This window comes from Hyperolius riggenbachi, chromosome 4 (assembly GCF_040937935.1).
Source record: "Hyperolius riggenbachi isolate aHypRig1 chromosome 4, aHypRig1.pri, whole genome shotgun sequence".
Lineage (NCBI taxonomy): Eukaryota > Metazoa > Chordata > Amphibia > Anura > Hyperoliidae > Hyperolius > Hyperolius riggenbachi.
This window is the reverse complement of record NC_090649.1, coordinates 31,751,876-31,777,385: the sequence shown is the minus strand read 5'-3', so window position 1 is coordinate 31,777,385 and position 25,510 is coordinate 31,751,876. Positions and strand designations below refer to the sequence as shown.

The window sequence follows — 25,510 nt, the reverse complement described above, 5'->3', positions numbered from 1 at the left end:
CCTCTGTCAACCTAGCCTAAAGGTTATTATGCTGTTGCGTATCTTTTAGAGCAGAGAGGAAGTTCTGAGTTCAGGTCCGCTTTAAAGTGAACCTCCAGACTAAAAATCTACTCAGCAGCACTGAAAAGTCCTGGTGTTTCTTTATCAATTTCACAGCATCAGAACTTTGTTTTTCTTACCAAAGCCTCATTTTTAGCTGCACAGAAACTAAGCTCCACCCCATCAAAGAAACCTGCCCAGGCATTTTTCCCTTCATGCTGTGCAAAGCATAATGGGATTACTGATGTTGTTCTCGTTGCCTAGCAACTGGGAGGGGTGATCAGCACACAGGACAGTTTGAACTGTGTCTCATGCTCCCTGTCACCTCCTTTCAACCAAAAAGATGACTGCCACCATGAAATCAAACATTTGCCAGTTCTTTTAAAACAGGGTGGGTAAGAGATTATATTACCTATCTATTTTAATTAATGTAACTTAATGACAGTATGTTTGTTTAGTCTGAAGTTCCTCTTTAATTAACACTCACCAGATGATCCAGTGTCTCCACCCACCAGACAGAACTCTCATCTGCGAATGCTGGTGAAATAGCACCAACATACCTGGACAAATGTGTTGGTACCATTTGAGAAACTGAAAAATCGCTATATGCTTATATAAAATGATTACATGAAAAAGATTTGCCCCTTGCATCCCTGCAAGACATTGACGTGATTAAAGGACACCTGAAGTGAGAGGGATACGGAGGCTGACATGTTTATTTCCTTTTAGGCTACTTTCCCACCAAGACGTTGCGTTTTAGGGGACGTTATGGTCGCATAACGTGCCCCTAATGCAACGTATGGTGGTGTTGAAATTGGACGTCAGATTGAGCCGCGTTATGCAGCTCTCAAAGCAGCCGCTCCAGGTTAGTGATAGGAAGTCCGGATCTTTTTAAGGATTCGGATCATTCGAATCAGATCATTGAAAAGATCCGGATCTTTGAACCAAATCATTTGAATCATTTTACTAGGGAAGCAGACTGCGCTATACATTCTGTATGTTCCTGTTTCTTCCAGACAGACATCCACTGTGAACCGAATCTTTCATTGTGATGATCCGGATGATTTGACTCACAAAAAAGATCCGGATCAAATGAACTATTCGTTCATGATCCGGACAACACTATGAGTCCTACCAGGAGTCTCTGCAGTGCAGTAAATATTAATTAGCCATGTGGCTGGCCGCTGAGGAGGAGGGGAGACCTCCTCCTCCAACATTACTGAGCATGTGCAAACAGTCTAACGCTGCTTAGCCCAGTACAACGTACAGCATGCAGCACTTTGTGTAAACGTGCTGTGTTACTATGTAACACAACGTGTGCACTGTGAACAGCACAATGATTTTACAGTGCTGTGAGTTACGCTGCGTTACTGGCTGCTGTAACGTGGGACTTTAACATCCCTCTGTGAAACCAGCCTTAAACAATACCAGTTGCCTGGCTATCCTGCTGATCTCTTTGGCTGCAGTAGTTTCTGAATCACAGACCTGAAACGAGCATGCAGCTAATCCATTCAGACTTCAGTCAGAACATCTGATCGGCATGCTTCTTTAGGGTCGAATGGCTTTTTAGCTATATTATGCTGGGAACACACAATGCAATTTCCTGTCCAATCGATGGGTAATTTGACTGGAAGTTGCATCATGTGTACTTGTCGAAACTGTTCCCGATCAATAAAGGTATCGATTTTCCCATGATAACTTCGGAAAATCGATCCGGTTATCGAACACCAAATCGGGCATGATGGAAATAATCATCTGATGCCCATCAACTGGACAGGAAATAGCATTGTGTGTACCCGGCATTGGAGGCAGATGAGCAGCAGGGCAGCCAGGCAATGTGCATTGTTTAATGTCAGGTTATATAGTCCTTTCATGTCAGGTGTCCTCTAAAGCGGACCTGAACTCAGACCTCCCTCTCTGCTCTAAAAGATAAGCAACAGCATATTTATCTTTAACCACTCTGCGACCGCCTAACACTGACCGGCGGGCGCAGAGTTACTCCCCCGGACCGCCTAACACTGACCGGCGGGTGCAGAGTTACTCCCCCGGACCGCCTAACACTGACCGGCGGGCGCAGAGTTACTCCCCCGGACCACCTAACACTGACCGGCGGGCGCAGAGTTACTCCCCCGGACCGCCTAACACTGACCGGCGAGCGCAGAGTTACTCCCCCGGACCGCCTAACACTGACCAGCGGGCGCAGAGTTACTCCCCCGGACCGCCTAACACTGACCGGCGGGTGCAGAGTTACTCCCCCGGACCGCCTAACACTGACCGGCGGGCGCAGAGTGGCTCCCCCCGGACCGCCTAACACTGACCGGCGGGCGCAGAGTGGCTCCCCCAGGACCGCCTAACACTGACCGGCGGGCGCAGAGTGGCTCCCGCAGGACCGCCTAACACTGACCGGCGGGCGCAGAGTGGCTCCCCCAGGACCGCCTAACACTGACCGGCGGGCGCAGAGTGGCTCCCCCAGGACCGCCTAACACTGACCGCCGGGCGCAGAGTGGCTCCCCCAGGACCGCCTAACACTGACCGGCGGGCGCAGAGTGGCTCCCCCAGGACCGCCTAACACTGACCGGCGGGCGCAGAGTGGCTCCCCCAGGACCACCTAACACTGACCGGCGGGCGCAGAGTTACTCCCCCGGACCGCCTAACACTGACCGGCGGGTGCAGAGTTACTCCCCCGGACCGCCTAACACTGACCGGCGGGTGCAGAGTGGCTCCCCCGGACCGCCTAATGCTGATCGGCGGGCGCAGAGTGGCTCCCCCAGGACCGCCTAACACTGACCGGCGGGCGCAGAGTGGCTCCCCCAGGACCGCCTAACGCTGATCGGCGGGCGCAGAGTGGCTCCCCCAGGACCGCCTAACACTGACCGGCGGGCGCAGAGTGGCTCCCCCAGGACCGCCTAACGCTGATCGGCGGGCGCAGAGTGGCTCCCCCAGGACCGCCTAACGCTGACCGGCGGGCGCAGAGTGGCTCCCCCAGGACCGCCTAACGCTGACCGGCGAGTGCAGAGTGGCTCCCCCAGGACCGCCTAACACTGACCGGCGGGCGCAGAGTGGCTCCCCCAGGACCACCTAACGCTGACCGGCGGGCGCAGAGTGGCTCCCCCAGGACCGCCTAACGCTGATCGGCGGGCGCAGAGTGGCTCCCCCGGACCGCCTAACGCTGATCGGTGGGCTCAGAGTTACTCCCCCGGACCGCCTAACACTGACCGGCGGGCGCAGAGTTACTCCCCCAGGACCGCCTAACGCTGACCGGCGGGCGCAGAGTGGCTCCCCCAGGACCGCCTAACACTGACCGGCGGGCGCAGAGTGGCTCCCCCAGGACCGCCTAACACTGACCGGCGGGCGCAGAGTGGCTCCCCCAGGACCGCCTAACACTGACCGGCGGGCGCAGAGTGGCTCCCCCAGGACCGCCTAACACTGACCGGCGGGCGCAGAGTGGCTCCCCCAGGACCGCCTAACACTGACCGGTGGGCACAGAGTGGCTCCCCAGGACCACCTAACGCTGATCGGCGGGCGCAGAGTGGCTCCCCCAGGACCGCCTAACGCTGATCGGCGGGCGCAGAGTGGCTCCCCCAGGACCGCCTAACACTGACCGGCGAGTGCAGAGTGGCTCCCCCAGGACCACCTAACACTGACCGGCGGGTGCAGAGTGGCTCCCCCAGGACCGCCTAACGCTGACCGGCGGGCGCAGAGTGGCTCCCCCAGGACCGCCTAACACTGACCGGCGGGCGCAGAGTGGCTCCCCCAGGACCACCTAACGCTGACCGGCGGGCGCAGAGTGGCTCCCCCAGGACCGCCTAACGCTGATCGGCGGGCGCAGAGTGGCTCCCCCGGACCGCCTAACGCTGATCGGTGGGCTCAGAGTTACTCCCCCGGACCGCCTAACACTGACCGGCGGGCGCAGAGTTACTCCCCCAGGACCGCCTAACGCTGACCGGCGGGCGCAGAGTGGCTCCCCCAGGACCGCCTAACACTGACCGGCGGGCGCAGAGTGGCTCCCCCAGGACCGCCTAACACTGACCGGCGGGCGCAGAGTGGCTCCCCCAGGACCGCCTAACACTGACCGGCGGGCGCAGAGTGGCTCCCCCAGGACCGCCTAACACTGACCGGCGGGCGCAGAGTGGCTCCCCCAGGACCGCCTAACACTGACCGGTGGGCACAGAGTGGCTCCCCAGGACCACCTAACGCTGATCGGCGGGCGCAGAGTGGCTCCCCCAGGACCGCCTAACGCTGATCGGCGGGCGCAGAGTGGCTCCCCCAGGACCGCCTAACACTGACCGGCGAGTGCAGAGTGGCTCCCCCAGGACCACCTAACACTGACCGGCGGGTGCAGAGTGGCTTCCCCAGGACCGCCTAACGCTGACCGGCGGGCGCAGAGTGGCTCCCCCAGGACCGCCTAACACTGACCGGCGGGCGCAGAGTGGCTCCCCCAGGACCACCTAACGCTGACCGGCGGGCGCAGAGTGGCTCCCCCAGGACCGCCTAACACTGACCGGCGGGCGCAGAGTGGCTCCCCCAGGACCGCCTAAAACTGACCGGCGGGCGCAGAGTGGCTCCCCCAGGACCGCCTAACGCTGATCGGCGGGCGCAGAGTGGCTCCCCCAGGACCGCCTAACGCTGATCGGCGGGCGCAGAGTGGCTCCCCCAGGACCGCCTAACGCTGATCGGCGGGCGCAGAGTGGCTCCCCCAGGACCACCTAACGCTGATCGGCGGGCGCAGAGTGGCTCCCCCAGGACCGCCTAACGCTGATCGGCGGGCGCAGAGTGGCTCCCCCAGGACCGCCTAACGCTGACCGGCGGGCGCAGAGTGGCTCCCCCAGGACCGCCTAACGCTGACTGGCGGGCGCAGAGTGGCTCCCCCAGGACCGCCTAACGCTGATCGGCGGGCGCAGAGTGGCTCCCCCAGGACCGCCTAACACTGACCGGCGGGCGCAGAGTGGCTCCCCCAGGACCGCCTAACACTGACCGGCGGGCGCAGAGTGGCTCCCCCTGGACCGCCTAACGCTGATCGGCGGGCGCAGAGTGGCTCCCCCAGGACCGCCTAACGCTGACCGGCGGGCGTAGTGTGGCTCCCACAGGACCGCCTAACGCTGATCGGCGGGCGCAGAGTGGCTCCCCCAGGACCACCTAACGCTGATCGGCGGGCGCAGAGTGGCTCCCCCAGGACCGCCTAACGCTGATCGGCGGGCGCAGAGTGGCTCCCCCAGGACCGCCTAACACTGATCGGCGGGCGCAGAGTGGCTCCCCCAGGACCGCCTAACGCTGACCGGCGGGCGCAGAGTGGCTCCCCCAGGACCGCCTAACGCTGATCGGCGGGCGCAGAGTGGCTCCTCCAGGACCGCCTAACACTGACCGGCGGGCGCAGAGTGGCTCCCCCAGGACCGCCTAACGCTGACCGGCGGGCACAGAGTGGCTCCCCCAGGACCGCCTAACGCTGATCGGCGGGCAAAGAGTGGCTCCCCCAGGACCGCCTAACACTGACAGGCGGGCGCAGAATGGCTCCCCCAGGACCACCTAACGCTGATCAGCGTCAAGTCCTGGGGGCGGAGATTTGCAGGGAACGTGCACAGCGTGTGCAATTGTTCTCTGCCGAGACGCAGAGCTCTGTGTTCAGCCTGCCAGCCAGGATCGCGGCTGGCAGGCTGGTAAAGAAAAAAAACCGGTATTTATCTGTACAGCGCTGCAATTTCCTGCAGCACTGTATGGGGGACAGCTCTGTCACTGACCTGTCCACAGGAGAGGCTCATAATCAGATCCCTCTCATTGACTGATGCCTAGGAGAGGTGATCATAGGGGGTGGATCTCGGAGGGAGGGGGAAAGATGAAAATTGAAAAAAAAAAAATAGAATAAAATTAATTACAAAAATAAGTAAAAATTGCAGCAGCAATCCGATGCCACCAACAGAAAGCTCTGTTGGTGGCAAGAAAAGGAGACAAGATTAATTTGTGTGCCAAGTTGTATAGCCGTGCAGCAAACTGTTAAAGCTGAGTTGTGCCTGTGGTCCTTAAAGAGAACTCGAGGTGGGATTTAATTATGTTACTGGGGCACAGAGGCTGGTTGTGCACACTAAGACCAGCCTCTGTTGCCCCATGGTGTGCCTCCATGTCCCCCCTGCGCGCCGCTATAGCCCCCGCAGTGCTGGCGACACGCAGCGTGTCGCCAGCACAATGTTTACCTAAGCGCTGTCTGTCAGCGCCGCTCCCCCGCCTCCTCTGTATCGGCGCTACCCGCCCGTGTCCCTTCCCTCCCGCTGATAGGAGGGAAGTGACGCGGGCGGGTAGCGCCGATGCTGAGGAGGCGGGGGAGCGGCGCTAACAGACAGGCGAGAGGTAAACATTGTGCTGGCGACACGCTGTGTGTCGCCAGCACTGCGGGTTGTATAGCGGCGCACAGGGGGGACATGGAGGCACACCATGGGGCAACAGAGGCTGGTGTTAGTGTGCACAACCAGCCTCTGTGCCCCAGTATAATTAAATCCCACCTCGGGTTCTCTTTAAGCAGTTAAAGAGGAACTGTTGCGAAAATCTTAAAATTTAAAGCACATACAAAATAAGAAGTATATTTCTTCCAGAGTAAAATGAGCCATAAATGACTTTTCTCCTACGTTGCCGTCACTTACATTAGGTAGTAGAAATCTGACATTACCGACAGGTTTTGGACTAGTCCATGTCTCCATGGGGGATTCTCAGCATGGCCTTTATTATTTATAAAGACACTCCCTGAAAAAGATTTATACAAAGATGCTGGCCAGCCTCGCTGCTCACCATACACTTTTATGGCGGTTGGACGGAGCAACTGCCATTCACTAAGTGCATTTTGAAAATAAAGAAATCCTTGTGAACCCCCCATGAGGAGATGGGCTAGCCCAAAACCTGTCGCTTCTGTCAGATTTCTACTGCCTACTGTAAGTGACAGCATAGGAGAAAAGTAATGTATGGCTCATTTACGCTAAGAGAAACGTACTTCTTAATTGTATATGTTTAAATTTTAAGATTTTCGCGACAGGGGTCCTTTAAAGAAAAACCTTTCTGTGTTACAGCTGATACAAATCCTGCAATAAATCTGCAGTATGTCTACTTCCTGCTTTCATAGAGGCAGACATAGGGTTAACCTCCTGTGTTGATAAATTAGCTGCTCTGCTGAGGCAGCCAGCTGACACAGCTGAGAGATCAAATTACACTTGTGATTAGTCACAGATGAGGAGGAATTAGACAGGCTAAACTCTCTAAATACACACAGGGGGTATTTCTCTCTGTTTTCCTTCTGTCCTGTGCAAGAGTTCAGGTCCACTTAATAGACAGGTGGCTGGGAGGGAGTAAGCTGCACAGCACTGCACTATGTCACACTGCGTCTCTGCCTGGTAAGTCATGCAATTCAGCACCAGCCCCGCTGTCTGCGTTTTCGTTTAGCCTCCTCTAACCCACGTTCTCTTGTTACAGAAGGATGTAGCGGACGTAGTGAAGGAGCTGTCAGACTGCTCAGAAGACAGCAGCGAGGCCCAGTCTGACTCCCAGGGCTCAGAGCACAGTACATCCACCAGCAGCAGCACCAGCGCCACTAGCAGCAAGGACAGGAGGAGGAGCTGCTGGAAGAGGAAAGGTAACAGGCCCCTTCCTTCACTAGGTACATCCCACTGACTGCAGCCCGATAGCTTTATTACCATATTATTATGTATTTATATAGCACTGACATCTCCTGCAGCACTGTACAGAGTACAGAGTCATGTCACTGACTGTCCTCAGAGGAGCTCACAATCTAATCCCTACCATAGTCATAGTCTAATGTCCTCCCATATTATTATTATGTATTTATATAGCACTGACATCTTCTGCAGCACTGTACAGAGTACATAGTCATGTCACTGACTGTCCTCAGAGGAGCTCACAATCTAATCCTACCATAGTCATATTCTAATGTCCTACCATATTATTATTATGTATTTATATAGCACTGACATATTCTGCAGCACTGTACAGAGTACATAGTCATGTCACTGACTGTTCTCAGAGGAGCTCACAATCTAATACTATCACAGTCTTATGTCCTACTACACTCACCTAAAGGATTATTAGGAACACCATACTAATACAGTGTTTGACCCCCCTTTCGCCCTCAGAACTGCCTTAAAGAGACTCTGTAACATTAAAAAGATCCCCTGGGGGGTACTCACCTCGGGTGGGGGAAGCCTCCGGATCCTAATGAGGCTTCCCACGCCGTCCTCTGTCCCACGGGGGTCTCGCTGCAGCCCTCCGAACAGCCGGCGACTGTGCCGACTGTCAGTTCAATATTTACCTTTGCTGGCTCCAGCGGGGGCGCTGTGGCGACTTTCGGCACGGAAATAGACGGAAATACCCGATCTCCGTCGGGTCCGCTCTACTGCGCAGGCGCCGGAAACTTGCGCCTGCGCAGTAGAGCAGACCCGACGGCGATCGGGTATTTCCGCCTACTTCGGAGCCGTCAGCCGTCAGAGCTACTGCGCAGGAGCCAGGAAGGTAAATATTACGTCACCGCTGCACGGAGGGCACGAATCTCCCGCTCCATCACATCCCAAATATGCTCTATTGGTTTGAGATCTGGTGACTGTGGGGGATATCTTAGTACAGTGAACTCATTGTCATGTTCAAGAAACTAATTTGTAATGATTCAAGCTTTGTGACATGATGCATTATCCTGCTGGAAGTCGCCATCAGAGGATGGGTATATGGTGGTCATGAAGGGATAGACATGGTCAGAAACAATGCTCTGGTAGCCCGTGGCATTTAAATGATGCCCAATTGGCACTAAGGGGCCTAAAGTGTGCCAAGAAAACATCCCCCGCACCATTACACCACCACCACCAGCCTGCACAGTGGTAGCAAGGCATGATGGATCCATGTTCTCATACTGTTTACGCCAAATTCTGACTCTGTCGAGACTCATCAGACCAGGCAACATTTTTCCAGTCTTCAACTGTCCAACTTTGGTGAGCTCGTGCAAATTGTAGCCTCTTTTTCCTATTTGTAGTGGAGATGAGTGGTACCCAGTGGGGTCTTCTGCTGTTGTAGACAGGGCTGTGGAGTCGGTACAAAAATGTTCCGACTCAGACTCCTCAATTTATGAAACCACAACTCCAACTCCGGGTACCCAAAATGGCTCCGACTCCAACTCCTTACTACTTAACAGGACTGTGGATTTTGTACAAAAATCATCCGACTCCGACTCCTCAGTTTATGAAATCAACGACTCCAACTCCGACTCCGGGTGCCCAAAATTGCCCCGACTCCTCGACTCCAACTCCGACTCCACAGCCCTGAATATTTGTGCATATCCACAATGCACCACTACTGAATATGCAAATTATCCCTTTTCGCCCTTGTAAGCAAGGCAAGCATACAGAACCACTGATGTATAGCAAACTTAAAGCTTTAAATTTTACACAGCCACATTAACCCCACATGTAGACAGCCTGTTTCGGACTTTTGGCCCTCATCAGTACATGGCAGGGATTGATATGGCTGTATAGGGATAGGGCTTGGACCAGTACAACAGAATAACCAAGCAGCTCAGGGTGACCCAAACCACTAGGAATGTGTAGGGGGATAAAAGAGACAGAAAAGCTCTCCTACTAATAAGCAATGCTTGGTGGAGTTTGCCTTCTTATCAATCCCTGCCATGTACTGATGAGGGCCAAAAGCCCGAAACAGGCTGTCTATGTGTGGGGTTTGATATGGCCGTGTAATATTTAAAGCTATAGGCTTGCTATACACCAGCGGTTCTTCATGCTTGCCTTGCTTACAAGGGCGAAAAGGGATAATTTGCATATTCAGTAGTGGAGCATTGTGGGTAACCACAAATGTTCATTTATAGTCGAATTATTGCTAATTTCCTTCTGTTTTAACAAGGCAAATTTCACCAAGCTTTGCTTATTGGTAGGAGGGGTTTTCGGTCTCTTTTATCCCCCTATACATTCCTAGTGGTTTGGGTCACCCCGAGCTGCTTGGTTACTCTGTTCACGGAAGCAGACATATTCTTAACATCCTGTGTTTACCAATTAGCGCTCTGCCGAGGCAGCCAGCTGACACAGCTAAGGTATCAAATTACAATTTGTAATTAGTCACAGGTGAGGGGGGATTAGGCTAAACTCTCTAAATACATACAGGGTGCATTCTCTCTGTTTTCCTTCTGTCCTGTGCAAGAGTTCAGATCCACTTTAAGAAAAGTAATTTCATTTATTCATTAGAATGCCATTTTTATTCCCTATTTTAGAAAGTGGCAGCTGTGTGTCACGGTATGTTTTGGATTGAGTAGTGTGAGGGGCACAGAGGTGAAGTAAGCGTTCAGCCAGCCGAGACAGAACACCTGACCTGCAGAGGTGTCGTATGTCTGTGTATCAGAAGACATTGGAGGCAGAGGATCAGCACAACAACCCAGCAAGTGGCAGATTGGCCTCGATTCATAAAAGTGCTGTCGGGAAGGTAACGTCGAGCGGGGAAACACCGCTGTCGGTATTTCAGCCTTCAGGGTGGTAATTCATAAAAATTTTGCTACTTGTGACAGGCGTGCGGAGATATTCCGCTGTAGGCAGGCGTTAGGCTGTCGGGAGACATGCGGAAACAGGAGAAGCAGGCGGAGTCCCTCTGTGCGGTGTTCTCTCTGCAGCTGCTTGGGAGGTCTGTCCCATTCACTGCACTGTATTCCGCATGCTTCTCGCCACATCAGAGGTAGTGGTAATACCCGTCCGCATACCGCTACCTCTAATCTTTATGAATTGACCACTTGTTACTTTTGCTGTGATAATCACCGCGCAAGGCGGTGATTGATCACTCTGCTCGCGAATGTCGGCTTTTCATGCGGAAAAAGCCTTTATGAATACAGATTTTGCTGTGTGGTCGGTAAAGTGAGCGGTTTTCTGCATTTCCGAGTGCGGGAATGCTTTATGAATCGAGGCCATTGTATTAGGAAGTGTCAGCCTCCGGGATCATCTGTTCATTGTAGCGGAGTTGGAAGCACGGCGTCTGTACATCTCTATATACCAGGGGTTGGGAACCTAGGGCTCGGGAGCAGATGGGGCTCTTTTGATGGCTGCCTCTGGCTCACATACAAATCAGTAGGGGTTGATTCACTAAGCTACACAGCTCAAGCAGCACAGCTTAGTGTGGCAGCGCAAGTATAATTTTCAAAGTAGGCACGCTAATGCTGTAGCATGCACTACTAACTTACTCACACTACCCCCAAAACTAACGGCCGCTCCAATTGTCTCACCCTGCACCCTCAGGTCCAGTGACATTGTAGAACGAGATCCCCGCACTTTGATTGGCCCAAAAGGCTGCCTGTCACTTGAGCCAAAGTGCGGTGATCTCGTCCTACAAAGTGAATCAACCCCCACGTCGGCTAGCTAATTGTACAAGCTGTTAGTCGGTATTTCTCCTGTCTGGCTCTCGGGGAAATTGCTGATGTTGCTGAAACCCAAGAGAAGCTGAAGACGTGTCTTACACTTCCACTGCCCGGAGGATCAACTGTATACACATCACCATGGCAACAGGGACATGAGCCCTACTGTCCTAGTTTGAAACATATTGTATGGCTCTCACTGAATTCCATTTTAAAATATGTGTTATGGTTCTCTCAGCCAAAAATGTTCCTGACCCCTGTTATATACCGTCACACGCAGCATTCTCCATATTCCCCTGACTCCAGGATTCAGTTTTGGAGGCACAGTGTCTGTACATCTCTATATACCGTTGCACACTGCAGCCTCCATATTCCCCTGACTCTGGGATTCTGTAGCTGTGTTGGAGGCACAGTGTCTGTACATCTCTCTATATACCATTGCACACAGCAGCCTCCATATTCCTCTGACTCTGGGATTCTGCTCCTTGTAGCTGTGTTGGAGGCACAGCGTCTGTACATCTCTCTATACCGTCACACACAGCAGCCTCCATATTCCCCTGACTCTGGGATTCTGCTCCTTGTAGCTGTGTTGGAGGCACAGTGTCTGTACATCTCTCTATACCGTCACACACAGCAGCCTCCATATTCCCCTGACTCTGGGATTCTGCTCCTTGTAGCTGTGTTGGAGGCACAGCGTCTGTACATCTCTCTATACCGTCACACACAGCAGCCTCCATATTCCCCTGACTCTGGGATTCTGCTCCTTGTAGCTGTGTTGGAGGCACAGCGTCTGTACATCTCTCTATACCGTCACACACAGCAGCCTCCATATTCCCCTGACTCTGGGATTCTGCTCCTTGTAGCTGTGTTGGAGGCACAGTGTCTGTACATCTCTCTATACCATCACACACAGCAGCCTCCATATTCCCCTGACTCTGGGATTCTGTAGCTGTGTTGGAGGCACAGCGTCTGTACATCTCTCTATACCGTCACACACAGCAGCCTCCATATTCCCCTGACTCTGGGATTCTGCTCCTTGTAGCTGTGTTGGAGGCACAGTGTCTGTACATCTCTCTATACCGTCACACACAGCAGCCTCCATATTCCCCTGACTCTGGGATTCTGCTCCTTGTAGCTGTGTTGGAGGCACAGTGTCTGTACATCTCTCTATACCGTCACACACAGCAGCCTCCATATTCCCCTGACTCTGGGATTCTGCTCCTTGTAGCTGTGTTGGAGGCACAGCGTCTGTACATCTCTCTATACCGTCACACACAGCAGCCTCCATATTCCCCTGACTCTGGGATTCTGCTCCTTGTAGCTGTGTTGGAGGCACAGTGTCTGTACATCTCTCTATACCATCACACACAGCAGCCTCCATATTCCCCTGACTCTGGGATTCTGCTCCTTGTAGCTGTGTTGGAGGCACAGTGTCTGTACATCTCTCTATATACCGTCACACACAGCAGCCTCCATATTCCCCTGACTCTGGGATTCTGCTCCTTGTAGCTGTGTTGGAGGCACAGTGTCTGTACATCTCTCTATATACCGTCACACACAGCAGCCTCCATATTCCCCTGACTCTGGGATTATGCTCCTTGTAGCTGTGTTGGAGGCACAGCGTCTGTACATCTCTCTATATACCGTCACACACAGCAGCCTCCATATTCCCCTGACTCTGGGATTCTGCTCCTTGTAGCTGTGTTGGAGGCACAGCGTCTGTACATCTCTATATACCATCACACACAGCAGCCTCCATATTCCCCTGACTCTGGGATTCTGTAGCTGTGTTGGAGGCACAGCGTCTGTACATCTCTCTATATACCGTCACACACAGCAGCCTCCATATTCCCCTGACTCTGGGATTCTGCTCCTTGTAGCTGTGTTGGAGGCACAGCGTCTGTACATCTCTCTATACCGTCACACACAGCAGCCTCCATATTCCCCTGACTCTGGGATTCTGCTCCTTGTAGCTGTGTTGGAGGCACAGCGTCTGTACATCTCTCTATATACCGTCACACACTGCAGCCTCCATATTCCCCTGACTCTGGGATTCTGCTCCTTGTAGTTGTGTTGGAGGCACAGCGTCTGTACATCTCTCTATACCGTCACACACAGCAGCCTCCATATTCCCCTGACTCTGGGATTCTGCTCCTTGTAGCTGTGTTGGAGGCACAGCGTCTGTACATCTCTCTCTACCGTCACACACAGCAGCCTCCATATTCCCCTGACTCTGGGATTCTGCTCCTTGTAGCTGTGTTGGAGGCACAGCGTCTGTACATCTCTCTATATACCGTCACACACAGCAGCCTCCATATTCCCCTGACTCTGGGATTCTGTAGCTGTGTTGGAGGCACAGTGTCTGTACAGCTCTCTATACCGTCACACACAGCAGCCTCCATATTCCCCTGACTCTGGGATTCTGTAGCTGTGTTGGAGGCACAGTGTCTGTACATCTCTCTATACCGTCACACACAGCAGCCTCCATATTCCCCTGACTCTGGGATTCTGTAGCTGTGTTGGAGGCACAGTGTCTGTACATCTCTCTATACCGTCACACACAGCAGCCTCCATATTCCCCTGACTCCGGGATTCTGCTCCTTGTAGCTGTGTTGGAGGCACAGTGTCTGTACATCTCTCTATACCGTCACACACAGCAGCCTCCATATTCCCCTGACTCTGGGATTCTGTAGCTGTGTTGGAGGCACAGCGTCTGTACATCTCTCTATACCGTCACACACAGCAGCCTCCATATTCCCCTGACTCTGGGATTCTGCTCCTTGTAGCTGTGTTGGAGGCACAGCGTCTGTACATCTCTCTATACCATCACACACAGCAGCCTCCATATTCCCCTGACTCTGGGATTCTGCTCCTTGTAGTTGTGTTGGAGGCACAGCGTCTGTACATCTCTCTATACCGTCACACACAGCAGCCTCCATATTCCCCTGACTCCGGGATTCTGCTCCTTGTAGCTGTGTTGGAGGCACAGCGTCTGTACATCTCTCTATACCGTCACACACAGCAGCCTCCATATTCCCCTGACTCTGGGATTCTGCTCCTTGTAGCTGTGTTGGAGGCACAGTGTCTGTACATCTCTCTATACCGTCACACACAGCAGCCTCCATATTCCCCTGACTCTGGGATTCTGCTCCTTGTAGCTGTGTTGGAGGCACAGTGTCTGTACATCTCTCTATACCGTCACACACAGCAGCCTCCATATTCCTCTGACTCTGGGATTCTGTAGCTGTGTTGGAGGCACAGCGTCTGTACATCTCTATATACCATCACACACAGCAGCCTCCATATTCCCCTGACTCTGGGATTCTGCTCCTTGTAGCTGTGTTGGAGGCACAGCGTCTGTACATCTCTCTATATACCGTCACACACAGCAGCCTCCATATTCCCCTGACTCTGGGATTCTGCTCCTTGTAGCTGTGTTGGAGGCACAGCGTCTGTACATCTCTATATACCGTCACACACAGCAGCCTCCATATTCCCCTGACTCTGGGATTCTGCTCCTTGTAGCTGTGTTGGAGGCACAGTGTCTGTACATCTCTCTATACCGTCACACACAGCAGCCTCCATATTCCTCTGACTCTGGGATTCTGTAGCTGTGTTGGAGGCACAGCGTCTGTACATCTCTATATACCATCACACACAGCAGCCTCCATATTCCCCTGACTCTGGGATTCTGCTCCTTGTAGCTGTGTTGGAGGCACAGCGTCTGTACATCTCTCTATATACCGTCACACACAGCAGCCTCCATATTCCCCTGACTCTGGGATTCTGCTCCTTGTAGCTGTGTTGGAGGCACAGTGTCTGTACATCTCTCTATACCGTCACACACAGCAGCCTCCATATTCCTCTGACTCTGGGATTCTGTAGCTGTGTTGGAGGCACAGCGTCTGTACATCTCTATATACCATCACACACAGCAGCCTCCATATTCCCCTGACTCTGGGATTCTGCTCCTTGTAGCTGTGTTGGAGGCACAGCGTCTGTACATCTCTCTATATACCGTCACACACAGCAGCCTCCATATTCCCCTGACTCTGGGATTCTGCTCCTTGTAGCTGTGTTGGAGGCACAGTGTCTGTACATCTCTATATACCATCACACACAGCAGCCTCCATATTCCCCTGACTCTGGGATTCTGCTCCTTGTAGCTGTGTTGGAGGCACAGCGTCTGTACATCTCTATATACCATCACACACAGCAGCCTCCATATTCCCCTGACTCTGGGATTCTGTAGCTGTGTTGGAGGCACAGCGTCTGTACATCTCTCTATATACCGTCACACACAGCAGCCTCCATATTCCCCTGACTCTGGGATTCTGCTCCTTGTAGCTGTGTTGGAGGCACAGCGTCTGTACATCTCTCTATACCGTCACACACAGCAGCCTCCATATTCCCCTGACTCTGGGATTCTGCTCCTTGTAGCTGTGTTGGAGGCACAGCGTCTGTACATCTCTCTATACCGTCACACACAGCAGCCTCCATATTCCCCTGACTCTGGGATTCTGCTCCTTGTAGCTGTGTTGGAGGCACAGCGTCTGTACATCTCTCTATATACCGTCACACACTGCAGCCTCCATATTCCCCTGACTCTGGGATTCTGCTCCTTGTAGTTGTGTTGGAGGCACAGCGTCTGTACATCTCTCTATACCGTCACACACAGCAGCCTCCATATTCCCCTGACTCTGGGATTCTGCTCCTTGTAGCTGTGTTGGAGGCACAGCGTCTGTACATCTCTCTCTACCGTCACACACAGCAGCCTCCATATTCCCCTGACTCTGGGATTCTGCTCCTTGTAGCTGTGTTGGAGGCACAGCGTCTGTACATCTCTCTATATACCGTCACACACAGCAGCCTCCATATTCCCCTGACTCTGGGATTCTGTAGCTGTGTTGGAGGCACAGTGTCTGTACAGCTCTCTATACCGTCACACACAGCAGCCTCCATATTCCCCTGACTCTGGGATTCTGTAGCTGTGTTGGAGGCACAGTGTCTGTACATCTCTCTATACCGTCACACACAGCAGCCTCCATATTCCCCTGACTCTGGGATTCTGTAGCTGTGTTGGAGGCACAGTGTCTGTACATCTCTCTATACCGTCACACACAGCAGCCTCCATATTCCCCTGACTCCGGGATTCTGCTCCTTGTAGCTGTGTTGGAGGCACAGTGTCTGTACATCTCTCTATACCGTCACACACAGCAGCCTCCATATTCCCCTGACTCTGGGATTCTGTAGCTGTGTTGGAGGCACAGCGTCTGTACATCTCTCTATACCGTCACACACAGCAGCCTCCATATTCCCCTGACTCTGGGATTCTGCTCCTTGTAGCTGTGTTGGAGGCACAGCGTCTGTACATCTCTCTATACCATCACACACAGCAGCCTCCATATTCCCCTGACTCTGGGATTCTGCTCCTTGTAGTTGTGTTGGAGGCACAGCGTCTGTACATCTCTCTATACCGTCACACACAGCAGCCTCCATATTCCCCTGACTCCGGGATTCTGCTCCTTGTAGCTGTGTTGGAGGCACAGCGTCTGTACATCTCTCTATACCGTCACACACAGCAGCCTCCATATTCCCCTGACTCTGGGATTCTGCTCCTTGTAGCTGTGTTGGAGGCACAGTGTCTGTACATCTCTCTATACCGTCACACACAGCAGCCTCCATATTCCCCTGACTCTGGGATTCTGCTCCTTGTAGCTGTGTTGGAGGCACAGCGTCTGTACATCTCTATATACCGTCACACACAGCAGCCTCCATATTCCCCTGACTCTGGGATTCTGCTCCTTGTAGCTGTGTTGGAGGCACAGTGTCTGTACATCTCTCTATACCGTCACACACAGCAGCCTCCATATTCCTCTGACTCTGGGATTCTGTAGCTGTGTTGGAGGCACAGCGTCTGTACATCTCTATATACCATCACACACAGCAGCCTCCATATTCCCCTGACTCTGGGATTCTGCTCCTTGTAGCTGTGTTGGAGGCACAGCGTCTGTACATCTCTCTATATACCGTCACACACAGCAGCCTCCATATTCCCCTGACTCTGGGATTCTGCTCCTTGTAGCTGTGTTGGAGGCACAGTGTCTGTACATCTCTCTATACCGTCACACACAGCAGCCTCCATATTCCTCTGACTCTGGGATTCTGTAGCTGTGTTGGAGGCACAGCGTCTGTACATCTCTATATACCATCACACACAGCAGCCTCCATATTCCCCTGACTCTGGGATTCTGCTCCTTGTAGCTGTGTTGGAGGCACAGCGTCTGTACATCTCTCTATATACCGTCACACACAGCAGCCTCCATATTCCCCTGACTCTGGGATTCTGCTCCTTGTAGCTGTGTTGGAGGCACAGCGTCTGTACATCTCTCTATATACCGCCACACACAGCAGCCTCCATATTCCCCTGACTCTGGGATTCTGTAGCTGTGTTGGAGGCACAGTGTCTGTACATCTCTCTATACCGTCACACACAGCAGCCTCCATATTCCCCTGACTCTGGGATTCTGTAGCTGTGTTGGAGGCACAGTGTCTGTACATCTCTATATACCATCACACACAGCAGCCTCCATATTCCCCTGACTCTGGGATTCTGTAGCTGTGTTGGAGGCACAGTGTCTGTACATCTCTCTATACCGTCACACACAGCAGCCTCCATATTCCCCTGACTCTGGGATTCTGTAGCTGTGTTGGAGGCACAGCGTCTGTACATCTCTCTATATACCGTCACACAGCAGCCTCCATATTCCCCTGACTCCGGGATTCTGTAGCTGTGTTGGAGGCACAGTGTCTGTACATCTCTCTATACCGCCACACACAGCAGCCTCTGAGCACATGACAGCACCCAGCAATACAAATACGTGCCTGTAACAGGAAACAGATATGTAAAAACCACACCACTTCCTTATAAGAGCAGAAGGTTCACAACGTACACTCGGAAAACAAGGCTGTGAGATTGGCCCGGCCAGCCCTGGGCTTTTGGAGGGAATTACAGTGGAGCGTATGATAAGAGGAGAGAGCATGGCCTCCCAGCAGCAGCAGCGCCATCCGGGTAAGGCAGAGGGGCATAGCGAGCGATTCATGAGGGCAATGTATCCCAGCAGCCAACCCCATGACACCTGTGTGTCTGCCTATCCATCTGTCTATAGGTGCCCATAAACGGTACAATATTTTCCTCAGATGTGATCATTCCATCAGATTTGTGGTGTTGCAGGTAATCGGAAGGTACTGGTAATTATCGATTGTTCCCATTAACGGGTCAATTAGGGCATGTTCTCTCTTCAGATACGTAAAATCCAACATTATGAGCGACAAAATTCAGTATGCCAATCGATGGTAGAATCGTTTCACGCTGATTTTCTCCACATGCTGGGTGGTTTTCTGTACAATTCGATCATAAAATTGATGGAATGATCACATCTGAGGAAAGGATTGTACCGTTATAGAGGACTTGGAAGTAAAAAAGACACTGTCATGACCGGCTCACCAGAGGCAGCAGACCTGCACTCAGAACTTGCTTACTGCTGTAAAAGATAAGTAGCAGCATAATACCCTTTACAGAAAAACATTTATTTGTTACAGCTGATACAAATCCTGTGATAAATCTGCAGTGTGTCTACTTCCTACTTTCACGGAAACAGACCTATTGTTAACATCCTGTGTTTACAAATTAGCTGCTCTGCCTTGGCAGAAGAGATTGCTGAGTTTACACAGCTGAGGGATCAAATTACAGTTGCGCTTAGTCACAGATGAGGGGGAATTAGACATTTTTGCTGCGCCTTTTTTTCCTGTGATTACCCTTTGCGATTGTTGTTCAAGAGACCGAGAATCGCTTTGCGATCGCTGCCAAAATGCTACATGTAGCTCATTTGCAAACATGCAAATAGCAAGCGCTGCAGTGACACTGGTCCCATAGGGATACATATGTCACAGCTCGCCCACATAGGATTGGGAGGGGCAGGGCTAAATACTCACCTGTCCTTCGGTGCACAGGTGATGCTCCGCCCCCTGACAATATTTTGTCAGAACTGAAATATACCAGTTGCTGTCAGTTATATATCAGCAGCTGGCAGTTACAACTGAATGTGCAAGGTAATGTCCATGTTTCCCTATGGCTCAAGTGGGTGATATTACAGTTTAACAGTGTGCTGACCAGGAAGCTGTTATGGGGTAATGGCCATTTTTAAAATGGAGGAGGGAGAATTCCACCGATCACAGTGGACAAACAGGACGCGGAAGAGGAGAAAGAGATTGAGTAGTAGACTATGCCGGAGGCAAGTATGACCTGTGTATGGTTATTTTGACTTTTTATTTTCAGTTCAGGTTCCCTTTAAGCTGAATTTTTATTCTTGGTAAGGAGCAGGTGCGTGGTCAGAACGTGGCAGTGCTGATGTCAGTCATACTGATGCCTTCACCGTGTGTTTTGCTGACAGGTTCACTTCAGGCAGGAAGCTGCAGTTTCACTCCTACCTCTGACACGTCTCTGGTGCGTTGGCTTTGCTGGCTGCTCTTGGCAGCAGTGTATTATTGTAGGGACACACGGCCATAGCTGTGCTGCAGTGTCACTCCTACCTCTGACACGTCTCTGGTGCGTTGGCTTTGCTGGCTGCTCTTGGCAGCAGTGTATTATTGTAGGGACACACGGCCATAGCTGTGCTGCAGTGTCACTCCTACCTCTGACACGTCTCTGGTGCGTTGGCTTTGCTGGCTGCTCTTGGCAGCAGCAGTGTATTATTGTAGGGACACACGGCGATAGCTGTGCTGCAGTGTCACTCCTACCTCTGACACGTCTCTGGTGCGCTGGCTTTGCTGGCTGCTCTTGGCAGCAGCAGTGTATTATTGTAGGGACACACGGCGATAGCTGTGCTGCAGTGTCACTCCTACCTCTGACACGTCTCTGGTGCGCTGGCTTTGCTGGCTGCTCTTGGCAGCAGCAGTGTATTATTGTAGGGACACACGGCCATAGCTGTGCTGCAGTGTCACTCCTACCTCTGACACGTCTCTGGTGCGTTGGCTTTGCTGGCTGCTCTTGGCAGCAGCAGTGTATTATTGTAGGGACACACGGCCATAGCTGTGCTGCAGTGTCACTCCTACCTCTGACACGTCTCTGGTGCGTTGGCTTTGCTGGCTGCTCTTGGCAGCAGCAGTGTATTATTGTAGGGACACACGGCCATAGCTGTGCTGCAGTGTCACTCCTACCTCTGACACGTCTCTGGTGCGTTGGCTTTGCTGGCTGCTCTTGGCAGCAGCAGTGTATTATTGTAGGGACACACGGCCATAGCTGTGCTGCAGTGTCACTCCTACCTCTGACACGTCTCTGGTGCGTTGGCTTTGCTGGCTGCTCTTGGCAGCAGCAGTGTATTATTGTAGGGACACACGGCCATAGCTGTGCTGCAGTGTCACTCCTACCTCTGACACGTCTCTGGTGCGCTGGCTTTGCTGGCTGCTCTTGGCAGCAGCAGTGTATTATTGTAGGGACACACGGCGATAGCTGTGCTGCAGTGTCACTCCTACCTCTGACACGTCTCTGGTGCGCTGGCTTTGCTGGCTGCTCTTGGCAGCAGCAGTGTATTATTGTAGGGACACACGGCGATAGCTGTGCTGCAGTGTCACTCCTACCTCTGACACGTCTCTGGTGCGCTGGCTTTGCTGGCTGCTCTTGGCGGCAGCAGTGTATTATTGTAGGGACACACGGCCATAGCTGTGCTGCAGTGTCACGCCTACCTCTGACACGTCTCTGGTGTGCTGGCTTTGCTGCCTGCTCTTGGCAGCAGCAGTGTATTATTGTAGGGACACACGGCGATAGCTGTGCTGCAGTGTCACTCCTACCTCTGACACGTCTCTGGTGCGCTGGCTTTGCTGGCTGCTCTTGGCAGCAGCAGTGTATTATTGTAGGGACACACGGCCATAGCTGTGCTGCAGTGTCACGCCTACCTCTGACACGTCTCTGGTGCGCTGGCTTTGCTGGCTGCTCTTGGCGGCAGCAGTGTATTATTGTAGGGACACACGGCCATAGCTGTGCTGCAGTGTCACGCCTACCTCTGACACGTCTCTGGTGCGTTGGCTTTGCTGGCTGCTCTTGGCAGCAGCAGTGTATTATTGTAGGGACACACGGCCATAGCGGTGCTGCAGTGTCACTCCTACCTCTGACACGTCTCTGGTGCGTTGGTTTTGCTGGCTGCTCTTGGCAGCAGCAGTGTATTATTGTAGGGACACACGGCCATAGCTGTGCTGCAGTGTCACGCCTACCTCTGACACGTCTCTGGTGCGCTGGCTTTGCTGGCTGCTCTTGGCGGCAGCAGTGTATTATTGTAGAGACACACGGCCATAGCTGTGCTGCAGTGTCACTCCTACCTCTGACACGTCTCTGGTGCGTTGGCTTTGCTGGCTGCTCTTGGCAGCAGCAGTGTATTATTGTAGGGACACACGGCGATAGCTGTGCTGCTGTGTCACTCCTACCTCTGACACGTCTCTGGTGCGTTGGTTTTGCTGGCTGCTCTTGGCAGCAGCAGTGTATTATTGTAGTGACACACGGCCATAGCTGTGCTGCAGTGTCACTCCTACCTCTGACACGTCTCTGGTGCGTTGGCTTTGCTGGCTGCTCTTGGCAGCAGTGTATTATTGTAGGGACACACGGCCATAGCTGTGCTGCTGTGTCACTCCTACCTCTGACACGTCTCTGGTGCGTTGGTTTTGCTGGCTGCTCTTGGCGGCAGCAGTGTATTATTGTAGGGACACACGGCCATAGCTGTGCTGCAGTGTCACTCCTACCTCTGACACGTCTCTGGTGCGTTGGCTTTGCTGGCTGCTCTTGGCAGCAGCAGTGTATTATTGTAGGGACACACGGCCATAGCTGTGCTGCTGTGTCACTCCTACCTCTGACACGTCTCTGGTGCGTTGGCTTTGCTGGCTGCTCTTGGCAGCAGCAGTGTATTATTGTAGTGACACACGGCGATAGCTGTGCTGCAGTGTTACTCCTACCTCTGACACGTCTCTGGTGCGTTGGTTTTGCTGCCTGCTCTTGGCAGCAGCAGTGTATTATTGTAGGGACACACGGCCATAGCTGTGCTGCAGTGTCACTCCTACCTCTGACACGTCTCTGGTGCGTTGGCTTTGCTGGCTGCTCTTGGCAGCAGCAGTGTATTATTGTAGGGACACACGGCCATAGCTGTGCTGCAATGTCACTCCTACCTCTGACACGTCTCTGGTGCGCTGGCTTTGCTGGCTGCTCTTGGCGGCAGCAGTGTATTATTGTAGGGACACACGACCATAGCTGTGCTGCAGTGTCACTCCTACCTCTGACACGTCTCTGGTGCGTTGGTTTTGCTGCCTGCTCTTGGCAGCAGCAGTGTATTATTGTAGGGACACACGGCCATAGCTGTGCTGCAGTGTCACTCCTACCTCTGACACGTCTCTGGTGCGTTGGCTTTGCTGGCTGCTCTTGGCAGCAGCAGTGTATTATTGTAGGGACACACGGCCATAGCTGTGCTGCAGTGTCACGCCTACCTCTGACACGTCTCTGGTTCGTTGGCTTTGCTGGCTGCTCTTGGCAGCAGCAGTGTATTATTGTAGAGACACACGGCCATAGCTGTGCTGCAGTGTCACTCCTACCTCTGACACGTCTCTGGTGCGTTGGCTTTGCTGGCTGCTCTTGGCAGCAGCAGTGTATTATTGTAGGGACACACGGCGATAGCACTGTTGCAGTGTAACTCCTACCTCTGACACGTCTCTGGTGCGTTGGCTTTGCTGGCTGCTCTTGGCGGCAGCAGTGTATTATTGTAGGGACACACGGCCATAGCTGTGCTGCAGTGTCACTCCTACCTCTGACACGTCTCTGGTGCGTTGGTTTTGCTGGCTGCTCTTGGCAGCAGCAGTGTATTATTGTAGGGACACACGGCCATATCTCTGCTGCTGTGTCACAGGCCCTGCTGCTGTCCTCAGTGAAGGGCTTCCTGTATCCAGTTCCCCTGCAGAGTAATCACCTCTGAGGAAGGCAGAGTGAATGCAGTGCTGTGTGATAGCTTGTGGTGTTAGACAGTATAATATTGTTAAAGTAAACTTTCGCATAGTAAACATTTATAAGTCTATGGCAGCAACGCCTGGTATAGTAAACCTGGATATAATAAAATTTCTGTTATAGTAAACCTGTTTTTGGCCCCTACGTGACACTGACTCTGGATATAGTAAACAGTGGGCGGTACATGCATCATATGACAGTGGGTGGTGCATGCGTCATATGTCAGTGGGTGGTGCATGCGTCATGTCAGTGGGCGGTGCATGCATCATATATCAGTGGGCGGAGCATGCATCATATGTCAGTGTGAAGCCCATGGTCAGCTGCTCTCTTCAGGCTGGTTGCGGCTGAGTTGATGCCTGATAACATTTGTAAGACAAAAAGAATGGCCCCCGGCGCTGGATATACAGTGCTGTACCAATAAGCAGCCTGGGGAAAATGAGGAATAATGTGAACGTAAACAAAAGAGAATACAGTGTTACCACTTCCACTTTGCAATTACCAATAAAAGTATAATTACAAACATCCCACGGTATAGTATTCACTCCCGGGTATCTCTACCCTTGTTAGTGATGATGCTCCTGGTAGTGTGTGGATTGCAGTAAAGGCCACTTTGACTTGTAGTGCAGATCAGAGCGGGCCTACTCGCTGCAAAACTAAGGAGAGAGCAGAGGAGAGTGCTAAGTCCCGCCCACGGAGGTATCAGAGCCACTTGCATTACAGATGCGAGTGGCTTATCATGGTTGACTGCATTTTGAAGAGAGGCTTCATGATTGGCTCAAGTGTGAGCAGAAGGTTGTATAGGACACGTGCTGCAAGTCCCGCCAGCGGAGGTATCGGAAGCCACTCACAGGAAGCGAGTGGCTGCTTCTATTCAGTGACGGCTGCAATTTTTAAGGAGCCCAGGATACTGTACTAGCAATTTGTCCAGCCTGGCTATGCAGCCCTAAGGTATACTTCACCTTGTAGTCCACCAATTGTGCAAGTGCTTGTACTGTACCTCCAATGGGAGGACAGAGCTGCTCCTGTGCAGCAGGGAATGTACCATGGCATGCTGGGATATTTCTAGGACAAGTGCTTGTACTTTACCTCCAATGGGAGGACAGAGTTGCTCCTGTGCAGCAGAGAATGCACCAGGGCATGCTGGGCCATTTCTAGGACAAGTGCTTGTACTGTACCTCCAATGGGAGGACAGAGCTGCTCCTGTGCAGCAGGGAATGTACCATGGCATGCTGGGATATTTCTAGGACAAGTGATTGTACTGTACCTCCAATGGGAGGACAGAGCTGTTCCTGTGCAGCAGAGAGTGTAGCAGGGCATGCTGGGATATTTCTAGGACAAGTGCTTGTACTATACCTCCAATGGGAGGACAGAGCTGTTCCTGTGCAGCAGGGAATGCACCAGGGCATGCTGGGATATTTCTAGGTCAAGCGCTTGTACTGTACCTCCAATGGGAGGACAGAGCTGCTCCTGTGCAGCAGAGAATGTACCAGGGCATGCTGGGACATTTCTAGCACAAGTGCTGGTACTGTACCTCCAATGGGAGGACAGAGCTGCTCCTGTGCAGCAGAGAATGTACCAGGGCATGCTGGGCCATTTCTAGGACAAGTGCTGGTACTGTACCTCCAATGGGAGGACAGAGCTGCTCCTGTGCAGCAGAGAATGCACCAGGGCATGCTGGACCATTTCTAGGACAAGTGCTTGTACTGTACCTCCAATGGGAGGACACAGCTGCTCCTGTGCAGCAGAGAATGTAGCAGGGCATGCTGGGATATTTCTAGGACAGGTGCTTGTACTGTACCTCCAATGGGAGGACAGAGCTGCTCCTGTGCAGCAGAGAATGTACCAGGGCATGCTGGGAAATTTCTAGGACAAGTGCTTGTACTGTACCTCCAATGGGAGGACAGAGCTGCTCCTGTGCAGCAGAGAATGCACCAGGGCATGCTGGGCCATTTCTAGGACAAGTGCTTGTACTGTACCTCCAATGGGAGGACAGAGCTGCTCCTGTGCAGCAGAGAGTGTACCAGGGCATGCTGGGATATTTCTAGGACAAGTGC

The 25,510-nt window shown here is 52.7% G+C and overlaps 1 protein-coding gene across 1 annotated transcript in view; it reads left to right on the top strand.

Annotated features, from left to right (window-relative positions):
• ASXL2 (ASXL transcriptional regulator 2) overlaps positions 1-25,510 on the top strand; it is a 141,627-nt gene that overhangs the window by 71,649 nt on the left and 44,468 nt on the right. The window contains exon 4 of the mRNA XM_068279915.1: positions 7,489-7,648. Within this exon, the coding sequence (XP_068136016.1) occupies positions 7,489-7,648 (160 nt within the window). The remainder of the gene's footprint in view (positions 1-7,488; positions 7,649-25,510) is intronic.